Raw genomic sequence first — 11,805 nt, forward strand, 5'->3', positions numbered from 1 at the left:
ACACAAAGTACTTCAAAGAGTGCCCCAAAGTTTCTACCGGAGAGTCAAGACGAAAACGTGTGCCAACCCCTATGCATAGGTTCATGGGCGGAATCCGCAAGTTGATCACCAAAACATACATCAAGTGGCACGTGATATCCCATTGTCACCACAGATAAACACGGCAAGACATACATCAAGTGTTCTCAAATCCTTAAAGACTCAATCCGATAAGATAACTTCAAGAGGAAAACTCAATTCATCACAAGAGAGTAGAGGGGGAGAAACATCATAAGATCCAACTATAATAGCAAAGCTCGCGATACATCAAGATCGTACCATAGAGAGAACACGAGAGAGAGAGAGAGAGATCAAACACATAGCTACTGGTACATACCCTCAGCCCCGAGGGTGAACTACTCCCTCCTCGTCATGGAGAGCGCCGGGATGATGAAGATGGCCACCGGTGATGGGTTCCCCCTCCGGCAGGGTGCCGGAACGGGCTCCCGAGAGGTTTTTGGTGGCTACAGAGGCTTGCGGCGGCGGAACTCCCGATCTATCTTCTATTCTGATGTTTTTAGGGTACGTAGGCTTATATAGGCGAAAGAAGTCGGTCGGGGGAGCCTCGAGGGACCCATGAGAGGGTAGGGCGCGCCCCCCTATCTCGTGGCTTCCTTGATGCTCTTCTGACGTGAACTCCAAGTCTCCCGGATCATATTCTTCCTAAAAATCACGCTCCCGAAGGTTTCATTCCGTTTGGACTCCGTTTGATATTCCTTTTCTTTGAAATACTGAAACAGGCAATAAAACAGCAATATGGGCTGGACCTCCGGTTAATAGGTTAGTCCCAAAAGTAATATAAAAGTGTATAATAAAGCCCATAATCATTCAAAACAGATAATAAAATAGCATGAATGCTTCATAAATTATAGATACGTTGGAGACGTATCAGTCTCAATCTGGATACATATTGAAAGTGGGAGCAATTAGCTAGAGTAGCTCCATGGAGAGCATTGTAGACATAGAATATTTGCAAAATACATACGGCTCTGAATGTGTCAGACCCGTTGATAAACTTCTCTCATGAGCAAAACATGTTCACACCTTAGTACTCTTTGGGTGTTAATCACATAGCAATGTGAACTAGATTATTGACTCTAGTAAAACCCTTTGGGTGTTGGTCACATGGCGATGTGAACTATAGATGTTAATCACATACGGATGTGAACTATTGGTGTTAAATCACATGGCGATGTGAACTAGATTATTGACTCTAGTGCAAGTGGGAGGCTGAAGGAAATATGCCCTAGAGGCAATAATAAAGTTATTCTTTATTTCCTTATATCATGATAAATGTTTATTATTCATGCTAGAATTGTATTAACCGGAAACTTAGTACATGTGTGAATACATAGACAAAACAAAGTGTCCCTAGTATGCCTCTACTTGACTAGCTCGTTAATCAAAGATGGTTATGTTTCCTGACCATAGACATGTGTTGTCATTTGATGAACGGGATCACATCATTAGGAGAATGATGTGATGGACAAGACCCATCCGTTAGCTTAGCCTTATGATCATTACAGTTTCATTGCTACTGCTTTCTTCATGACTTATACACGTTCGTCAGACTATGAGATTATGCAACTCCCGAATATCGGAGGAACACTTTGTGTGCTACCAAACGTCACAACGTAAATGGGTGATTATAAAGGTGCTCTATAGGTGTCTCCAAAGGTGTTTGTTGGGTTGGCATAGATCGAGATTAGGATTTGTCACTCCGTGTTTAGGAGAGGTATCTCTGGGCCCTCTCGGTAATGCTCATCACTATAAGCCTTGCAAGCAATGTGACTAATGAGTTAGTTGTGAGATGAAGTTTGACGGAATGAGTAAGGGGACTTGCCGGTAACGAGATTGAACTAGGTATGATGATACCGACGATCGAATCTCGGGCAAGTAACATACCGATGACAAAGGGAACAACGTATGTTGTTATGCGGTTAATTTGACCGATAAAGATCTTCGTAGAATATGTAGGAACCAATATGAGCATCCAAGTTCCGCTATTGGTTATTGACCGGAGACGTGTCTCGGTCATGTCTACATAGTTCTCGAACCCGTAGGGTCCGCACGCTTAACGTTCGATGACGATTGGTATTATGAGTTTATGTGATATGATGTACCGAAGGTTGTTCGGAGTCCCGGATGTGATCACAGACATGATGAGGAGTCTTGAAATGGTCGAGGCATAAAGATTGATATATTGGACGGCTATGTTCGAACACCAGAAGTGTTCCGGAGAAGTTTCGGATAAAACCGGAGTACCAGGGGGTTACCGGAACCCCCCGGGGGGTTATTGGGCCTCATGGGCCAAGTGGTGGAAGAGAGGAGGCAGGCCAAGGTGGGGCGCCCCCCTAGCCCAAACCGAGTTGGACTAATGGGGCGGCCCCCCTTTCCTTCTCTCCTTCCCCTCCTAGTTGGACTAGGAAGAAAGGGGGAACCTACTCCTACTTGGAGTAGGATTCCCCCCCTTGGGGCGCACCCCTTGAGGCCGGCCGGCCCCCTCCTCCACTCCTTTATACACGGGGGAGCGGGGCACCCCATAGACACACAAGTTGATCCAGTTGATTTTTTAGCCGTGTGCGGTGCCCCCCTCCACAAATTTCCACCTCGGTCATATCGTCATAGTGCTTAGGCGAAGCCCTGCGCCGGTAACTTCATCATCACCGTCACCACGCCGTCGTGCTGACAAAACTCTCCCTCGACCTCAGCTGGATCGAGAGTTCGTGGGACGTCACCGAGCTGAACGTGTGCAGATCGCGGAGGTGTCGTACCTTCGGTGCTAGGATCGGTCGGATCGTGAAGACGTATGACTACATCAACCGCATTGTCATAACGCTTCCGCTTTCGGTCTACGAGGGTATGTAGACAACACTCTCCCCTCTCGTTGCTATGCATCACCTAGATAGATCTTGCGTGATCGTAGGATTTTTTTTGAAATTACTGCGTTCCCCAACACAAATGAGCACAAAGCAATGCATGAATTGCCTAAATATCATAGGAGAAGGTGGAGGAGAAAGGATGGCTCACCAGTGTGCCACCAGATCCATGTACCACCAAACAAAATAACTGAAGAAGAGGGCACTTGATTGATCTGCATCAACGACCCATGCCTGAACCATCAGCAATGAATGGAGGAGGAAGTTTGCCTCTGCTGCTTGTACATCTAACGAATATACAACAAAAAGTTCTCAGATTCCAAAGAATCAACAGATGATGTAGTTGAGCTCCAATACAAACATTCATGGGGTCTCCTTCTTCCAAAATCTCGTGGTGGAGGGAGAGGTATCTAGTAGTGGTGAAGCAGGGAGGCATCTCCATCCTGAACACGACAGGGAGAACACCTTTAGTACAATCAGTTCAAGACCAAGCCGAGAACAAATAAGAGGATGGATCATCCCTTCTCCCGGTTGCTATATGAGCCTCCACACCCATACTAATGCTAGCACCCAAATCAACATGATTGGACAGCGCACCAATCTTATCGCATGCCTCAAGAATGGTGATAGATGGTAGCGATGCATCGTTACCCTTAGCCGATACATGTTCAATTTTATTGTGGCACTATAAGTTTACCATTATGTGTGATGGTGAAGAGGCGGAGCTGCAATTAAGGAAAAAATAGGTTCACATGAAACCATAAAACTGGAGTGTTCTCAATATAATGCAATCTAAGCAGGGGAATAAATTGTTTTTCTATAAATAGCGTCAAACTGATTTGCACAAAAATCATATTCTCAGATTTACAGAACCCTAGTTTTTCTTTGGCAATGTGAACCCTTTTTGTTGCCCTTTCCAGCAGCTGGAACACAACCAACTCCATTTTATCAAGTGTACTGAACTGCCAAACTTTCAGACATGGTGTGATAAGAGAAGCAAGGATATCCATGAATTGCATCAAATATTATTTGGAGCAATCAACTCAACAATGAGCATGATGCACCTTATCAAAGGAAAATCAAGGACACTAATTGCAGATACATTTAAAAACACAGTTGATGCTAAGGTCTATAGAAAGATATTATTTCCTTTAAGAAGAACACCATAGTCATTATTGCTTGGGAAATAATCATCCGCAATTCTTAAAAAAATCTACATCTCATATTCAGTTGAATCAGATAAAGCAAAGACAAACATATTAATATATAGAAAGATAGGCACATCACATACCACATTAAAAAAAATTCAGAACCAAATCGTGATCCTGGTCCTCTGCAAATAATACAAATTTGCTCACTTAGGGAGAGCAGCCTAATAGAAGAAATATACCTAGCAACAGAACCTGAGACATATTAACAACAGACCCTCAGTGTACAGTAAACTGAACATCAAAGAATTGTGAAAGCAACCTTTGAAGCTGATTTCAAAATCAAAGGCATATTGACTCGTACAGTAAACTGAACATCCAAACCATTCGGCTTTATTCGCAGTTCATACTACCTTTACAGTTGCAAGGTGAATCCAACTCAGATCTGAGGGGTAGAGAGAGGGTGGGAGGGGAGTAGGAGGCAGCCATGAGTCATACCCAGCGTTGCATCTGGCCTGGCCGCGTGAGAAGGGTCAGCTCGTCGTCCACACGCTCAACATAGGGAGCAGCCACGACATGCCCTTGATCCAACCAGCCACTCCATGGCCTTCCTACACACGAGCAGAGATGATATGACACCTCACGCACACACGCACATATCAAATGAAGAAGAATTAATAAGTGAAGGAGGGAGAGGATGGATGCACTCACACATCAGATGCCCCTCTTGGAGGGCATCCAGTGCCATGGGTGGAAGGAGCGGCTAGGGTTCTAGGTGGTGGTTGAGATTGGACGCTCGGGCCCCTATCGTTGCCACGTGGTGAAGAAGGAAGGATCTCCAACCGGCGCCGTGAGGAAAAGGAGGGCACCATCTGGCGGCCTGAGAGGAGATGCAGAGGAGAACCATGGCTGGTATGGCGATGTTGTACAACGACTTGTGCTTCCCCCTCCCGGTGATGCCGATGCGCGATCTCGACTGAGGACCAACGACGTAGAGTATTAGCGGTCGTGATGCTTAGCAATGTGTGGCGGCTCGAGGTGAGGCGAGGAAGAGAGGGGAAAGAAGGGGTTGAGAAGGGGAGGGGCGGCAGCGCTGACGCGAGGGAGAGAGAGAAGTGAGAGAAACCCTAGCCGTCTCACCCGATTGGGGATGGTGCAACTAATCCCGATAAGCCAGTTGGCACCGGGTCAGATGAAATGTCGGAACTGCCCTCGGCAGCCAACGTGAATTACAGGCGGTGGCACGCCTCCGGCACACACAACAACCAACACCAGTCACGCCCACCTCTGCGGTCGATGACGGCCGGGGCCCACCATGCCTGGGTCCTGCGTGTCATGGAGAGCCAACACGGTAGCGCAGCTGTAGCAAGTTCGGGAACGATTCATTGCTAGTCACATCACAGCGGCCAGGATGAGTTCATCTGAAGATCCAACGGCTGGGATACATTTGGACACTCAATCTGATGGTCCACATTCCAAGTGCCCTGAGAAGGCTCTATACTTGCCTGGACTGTAACAATGGGATGCTTGATTATGAACTATTTGCTATCCTTGATTTTAGTTCAAAGAATGTATAAAGGGCCTCTGACGGACGAGATGCGGCCGAAAAGCGGCCGCGCGTTGAGCGCACGGCCGGCGCATCCAGAAATCCGGGCGGATGCCGCCCCATTGCCATCCCCGAACGGATAAAATCTGAACAAAACGGACGTCTGTTTGTGGTCATGCATTGGAGTTGCCCTTAGGCGGGTGCCTCGGATCGGCCAATCCACTCTAGTGGGTGGGATCATTGCATAGAAACCTCTCGCATGGACCACTATGAGCCTTTTTGATTCGCAGGATTCTCAAAGCACACGAATTGAAAAAAAGCATGATTACGTTTTTCGTCCTCTCAATCATATCCTATAAAAGTATAAGACTACCATGTGACACATGTGGTAAACAATCCAAACTATTTAGAAAAAAACATAAGACTACAAAAGTTTGGGCGGAAATGTGTTTGATAGCACATGAATTGTCCCATTAGGTTTGAGGGGTGGGGAATTTTCTCGGAAATAAAGTGTGAATAAACCATAAAGAAATTCCCAAGGATTCAAATCTTGTGAATCAAGCGATTAATGTAGGAAAATTTATCAAGCATCTAAGTACATACTCCCTCCGTCCGAAAATACTTATGATCAAAATGGACAAAAATGGATGTATGTAGAACTAAAATACATCTAGGTACATCCCATTTTATTCATTTTGATGACAAGTATTTCCGGACGGATGAAGTACATCCTTAAAAAGAAACTATGGAATTCTTTCTTTTAAATAAAAGGAGTGCAAAAGAAAGCGCTGCATTGCAGCTAGGCATGTGCCGGTGGTTTTCGAGCGCAATGCAATCATACTGTGGCATTGCTAGATAGAACACCGGAATGGGATGGGACGAAGAAATCTCGTTGACCGATGAGACCGAGCGGTGGCGGGACCCACGCGCTGACGCTGGTTCTCCCACATCGCACGCCACGAGACACGGACGGACGTACGACCCGCCCGTTGGAGACCATCGCTCCACCCAGCGGAAGGAAGCAGCCTTCTTCCTGTCTGTGTCTGGTACGATTCACAGTCTTTTCTTCATCCTTACTGTATTATTACGTTGATGTGTTTTTATGATTTGTTTGAGGGCAAGAAACCCGTTTTTGCAAGCGAAAATCAAATTAAAAGACCAGAGTATGTACTAGCATCAGTTTATATATTTTCTCTGATAAAAAAGAGCTCTGTGACTAGTAAAATAAAAATGAAAAAGAGAGCACCCCTGCTGAAATGGCCTGCACAGTCCCGGCTCCCTCGCCCCGCCCCCCGCCCGCTCGCTCGCTTCCCTAGGTCCCGAAGTGAATTCTTTATTTTAGTATTTTCCCGCCGCTCCCCTCCTCCACCTTCTCGTCTCGACCACTCCGCAGTGTGCCTTGGCCACAGCGACCGCTGCCTACTCACCAGAGTCCACCGCCGCCGCCGCCGCCGCCGCAGCCTCCTCCTCTTCCTTTCATCGGAACGCCAGCCCGCCCCACCGTCCTCTCCTCCACTCCTCAGCGGCAGGTAACCTCGCCGCCTCCCTTGCCCCCAAATCTTTCCTCGCGAATCCGAAATCCACCTTCTTTTTTCTTGGAAAAGGAGCCTTGGATTGCCCCTCCCTCCCTCGGATCTTGATCTTGTTGGCTGCGGCCAAGTGATCAAGGTCGACGGCGCGCGGTCTTCAAATTCCTAGGGCTAGGGCTAGGGGTGATGTGCATATCTGTTCAATCTGCCTCGCACTTGTGCCGTTTGGGAGGGAAAGCGAGGGTTTTCTTTTTCTTTTTCTCTTTCGTCCTTGGCTAGTGTATTCTACGTATGTGGTCTTCAAATTTCCTAAGAGAGATACAGAGATTGTGTTCAATCTGGTCGCTACTTGTCCCGTCCGGGAGGGAAAACATGGGTTTTTGTCCTTAGTTAGTATTGACTTGTTTACCTAGTATTATGTTTTAGAGGCATTGCTTATCTTTGCTAAAATAAGACACTGCATACATATATATGCCAAGCTTAGAATTGATTTCCTTTTTTTTTTCCTGTGACCCCAGATGTAATTCTAGATGATATATGTTTGGAGTCTAATAGCAGGGGTTTTCCTTGCCAAAAATAAATAAACCCCAACTACGTTTCAGATGATTTTTCGAGTACATGTACTGTTTTGGAGGCTTGATTTATTTATATAATGCCTTCTGCATCTACAAAAACCAATTAGAAAAAGAAAGATGTATGTTTCTTTATGTTCTTCGTGTCAGAATGAAGGGTTATGTATCAAGAGATTTGTATCAACATGCCTTGCCACCATGCGTGCATCTAGTATGCAGGGGATTTACCTTTTCCTAGATAGTTTGACCTCCTTTCAGTACAAATATATTAAGAGTATTTATGCTATATGCCTGTGCGACAAGTTATCTAGGAGAGCATGTCTCCAGTATCAGTTAGTTTTTATGACTAGAAACAAATGAATAGCCATTTCCCTCAAGTCCTCAACGTTGAGTAGGTTATTTCTGTCTTTGCTGTCAAAATTGGTAAACCCATACTCTGTTAGCTACCAACAAGCTCATGTATATATATTCATGGCGTTCTTCCCATGGTTCTTGCTAATTACCTATTATATGTTATAATAAAATTAAGTATGTCTAGTGATACATAACATTAGTACGTAATTGTTTTTGACTCTTAAATCGACATGTATGTCAGTTGTCAGTTCAGTTGCTGTTCCACAGCAAGCTTCTTAGACTTCTAATTTAGTGACTCAACATATCCATGCGTGTTCATGTCTTCTTTTCCATGGCGGTTGAACTGAGATGGGAAATGGTGAACACACACTGTTCTGGAAAGACTGGTGGCTGCAGGGACATCATATTTGCTGATCTTGCACCCCATCTATTTGCAGCAGTGCCCACTTTACCTTGATGCCCTGTGTTATGTTATCCTAGTAAACCCTAGCATGAGAATGAATGCCATTATTTTCTGAATCAACTTGTGTTGGTGTTTTTCAGGCAGTTTTATGCGCCGACTGCTGTACAAATGGAGTCGTCAAGAAAAAGATGAGTAGGTTCCTCTGACCAAGGATCTTGTTACAAGCTAGGTCAGGGGCATCGATATGTTTTGTGTATTTATGATTCCTTGATTGCTCTACATCTTCTTGTAATCAAGATGGTGCTTCACTTGCAGCTAAAGCTACATTGTTGTACTTCTGTGCAGATTTCAGCCTCACTCAGCACTCATCGAACACCATTTTGAGGAAAGGGGGAAAGATCTTCTAACCTCTTAAAAATTCAGGGATGCCTCCGGTAAGCATCCTCCGTTAGTTTCACTCTCTCCTTAGTGCTTCCTTGGTACGATCCTGAGCTAAGCAAGTTAGCGATTTAGGCAGCTCCTTTTCTTCCGAGATTTTTGGGTGAGAGTCAGGTATTGTTAGCATCAGTTTCCAGTCTTTATATGTCGCTTGTTGGGTGCAACGTCGTTGTAAGAGCATATAAAATGGAAGATGCTTATATACGGACGCATAAAGGGGAACTGTATAACCACAACATCAAGCAAAACATCCGTTTCTATTTTTATTTGCTAGCACTATTTATATCTCTTCGTGGGGTGCTTAGAAAATCATGTTTTATCATTGAACAACAATTTGTTGAGCACCATTTATCTCTAATATTTAATTCATGTTAAAAAACAACAGATTGCATCTGAGAAGCAGATTTTAGACAGATCATATGATCGCGTGCGTGGATCTGTTACCATTGAACGGCGCATAGGCGAGGAATATGTTGCATTTGGTACAGGTTTTGTGATGGTTTCCGATCAGAAGCAAGTCCTGACAAGTGTTCATGAGTCTATAGTCAAGGATGGGGAGAGATTATTTGTTCGCTTCTATGATGATATCCAGATGGAGGCCACCATATTTCTGAGAAACACACCATCCAAGCATGTTGTTCTGAAAGTTAGCCCTCGTCCTCCTCGTAGGCGCCATCATGTCATCTTTAATGAAAATCAAGTTAGAAGACAGAATGTTTTCACAATTTCGGCAGTGGAAAGATTTGATGAACGTGGTTTGATGACTGGCTCGATAAGGTACATACTTGCATTTGAATATAGCACTACTCTTCTTGGGATCAAGTTCTTGCTAACATGTTTTTTGTGATAGCATTCCAAACTGCGAAGCAGTCCGACCAGATGGGACTATTGTGTACGGGAGCCAGAATTTATTTGTTATGAGTTGCCCCATGGGAGGACCGAAAGTTAAAGGAGAACCAAATGGAGAGGACTTGCAATTAGTCGGTGCCGCGGTATTCGACATGGACGGTCTAGTAATTGGCACAGTTGATCGAGTTGACATGTCTGCGTTTGATATAAAATATGCAATTAAAACAAGTTCATTTCTGAATGATCTGGAAAGTTTGTTGAAGGATATTGATGATACGGTAACTTGTTCTTCTCTAAATTTGTTCAATTAGAGAAAACGAAGTTGAAGTTTCGCTTATAGGTCTATGTTTGCAGATTGTTCTTTCGAAGGATCAACAAGGCTTCAGCAAAGGCGCTGGAACGAGCAAGCAGGGAGGTAGTGTGGCGGGATCAAGTAGAAAGAGGTAGATGCATATAGTCTTAGTACACATGTCTGTATTGCATCCTCAATCGCGCATATGAACTTTCGGTTGTGTTATTAGAAAGAGGTGGATGCATATAGTCTTAGTACACATGCATGTATTGCATTTGCATCGTGAATCACGCATATGAACTTTTCAGTTGTGTTATTTTTAGGGGCCGTGATGATCCACCTGGAGGTGGAGGTGGCAGGAGGACAGGAGGTGGCACGTTGAGGGAAGAAGGTTTATGCATGGACCAACTCAAAGTGAACTTGGAGGTGGCCAACGAAGAAAAATTGAGGCTACTCAAGTATCCAGTCCAAGGTGACAGGGATGTTGGAAGAAAAGAAGCAATGCGATGGGAACTCATTAGGCTCGTCACTTGAGAATTGGATGACCAACAGTCGGGCTCCCTATCTTCACCAGGTATTGCCGTTCGTTTCCTGTTTTGTTTGATTCTTGAGTGAAGCATTGTCGCTTTTCTTGTGGCTGTTGGTGAATATACAACAAAGACTTGCACTTTCGAGAGAACTCCATACCTTCTTTTAGGATATGAAAATTTCAACTTCTTGACCTTTTAGATACGCTGGTGGTCGCTGCTGCTGTGTTTCACCTATTTAATCTATGTTGTGAGTACCAAACATTGTTCAAACCAGCTGTGGTTGACCTCACATAACAAAATTATTACTAGAGATAACCTGATGAAACGACAGAGCTTGACTTATGTCTCTTGCACCTTCTGCTCTGAACCTGAGTCTTCTGGCTCATCTGTGTTTTGAATGTGTTGTGTTGAAACTTACGTGGCAAGTGATTTCTAAACTCATCCAGATAGAGGTGTGCTGAACTAGAGAATGTGGCTAGATCATGGATTAGACAGAAAGCATGCTGTCGTAAACATGATAACTTCTGCTGTTCTGTGGAATATGTTGAAAACTAGTAATGACATATTCTGGTTGGCTGCTGTGGTATGCAATGCAGGTGATATGGCAGCGCCTCTTGCATCTGCTAAAGTGCCGGGCTCTACTGTGGCCCCTGACTTCGAGGCAGCTGCTGGAACAATGCACACACGCTTTGGAAAAGAAAATAGGGGAGATTCCCTGGTTAAGCTGCGCTGAAGAAACAAAGAATCACTGTGAGGCTGAAGAATCAGAGAATCACCGTCAGGCTGTTGGGGTCCTGGGATGCCTGAATTGCAACATTCACGCTTGATTTGGCTACACTTCCAGGCATCTTGGTGCTATTTTGGTGTGATTTGCGAGCATGCGGTGGTTACGCATGAACTTTGCTTTATTTCTAAAGTTTGTGATGCCTTCGGTTTGATGAAAACCAAGGGACCATTTTATGCTTCTAGAAACAGAGAGGCTAATATCTGCTAGATTTTCATAAAAGTGAATTAGCCTCTAATTATTGTTCTGTTGTCCAATTGCCTTTGCGGTGAGAAGATTTGTCATCGATGGAGACGAGTAGTAAACCATGAGTTTTTTTCCATGTTTAGTTGCAAAATTTAATGAACTGCAACAGGAAATTATATGCCCCGGAATTAACCAAAGTCATTAAATTCATGGCCCCATTAGGGCATCTCCAATACTAGCATATATCTAAATTTCG

At 44.6% G+C, this 11,805-nt stretch overlaps 1 protein-coding gene across 2 annotated transcripts; it reads left to right on the forward strand.

The window, feature by feature from the left end:
* Positions 1 to 6,993: 6,993 nt before the first annotated feature.
* On the forward strand, positions 6,994 to 11,601 carry LOC120976405 (uncharacterized). 2 transcript variants are annotated; one of them, XM_073495883.1, is made up of 8 exons: positions 6,994 to 7,141; positions 8,611 to 8,699; positions 8,816 to 8,904; positions 9,501 to 9,685; positions 9,759 to 10,035; positions 10,112 to 10,200; positions 10,373 to 10,623; positions 11,176 to 11,601. In XM_073495883.1, exons 3-7 carry the CDS (start codon positions 8,896 to 8,898, stop codon positions 10,581 to 10,583), a joined length of 771 nt encoding a protein of 256 aa, XP_073351984.1. In that variant the 5' UTR covers positions 6,994 to 7,141; positions 8,611 to 8,699; positions 8,816 to 8,895; the 3' UTR covers positions 10,584 to 10,623; positions 11,176 to 11,601. The 2 variants fall into 2 exon arrangements, with proteins under 2 accessions (XP_073351984.1, XP_040259293.2); XM_040403359.3 differs by lacking the exons at positions 6,994 to 7,141; positions 8,611 to 8,699; positions 8,816 to 8,904 and having other exon boundaries at positions 8,916 to 9,685.
* The last annotated feature ends 204 nt before the right edge of the window (positions 11,602 to 11,805 follow it).

This window comes from Aegilops tauschii, chromosome 3 (assembly GCF_002575655.3).
Source record: "Aegilops tauschii subsp. strangulata cultivar AL8/78 chromosome 3, Aet v6.0, whole genome shotgun sequence".
Lineage (NCBI taxonomy): Eukaryota > Viridiplantae > Streptophyta > Magnoliopsida > Poales > Poaceae > Aegilops > Aegilops tauschii.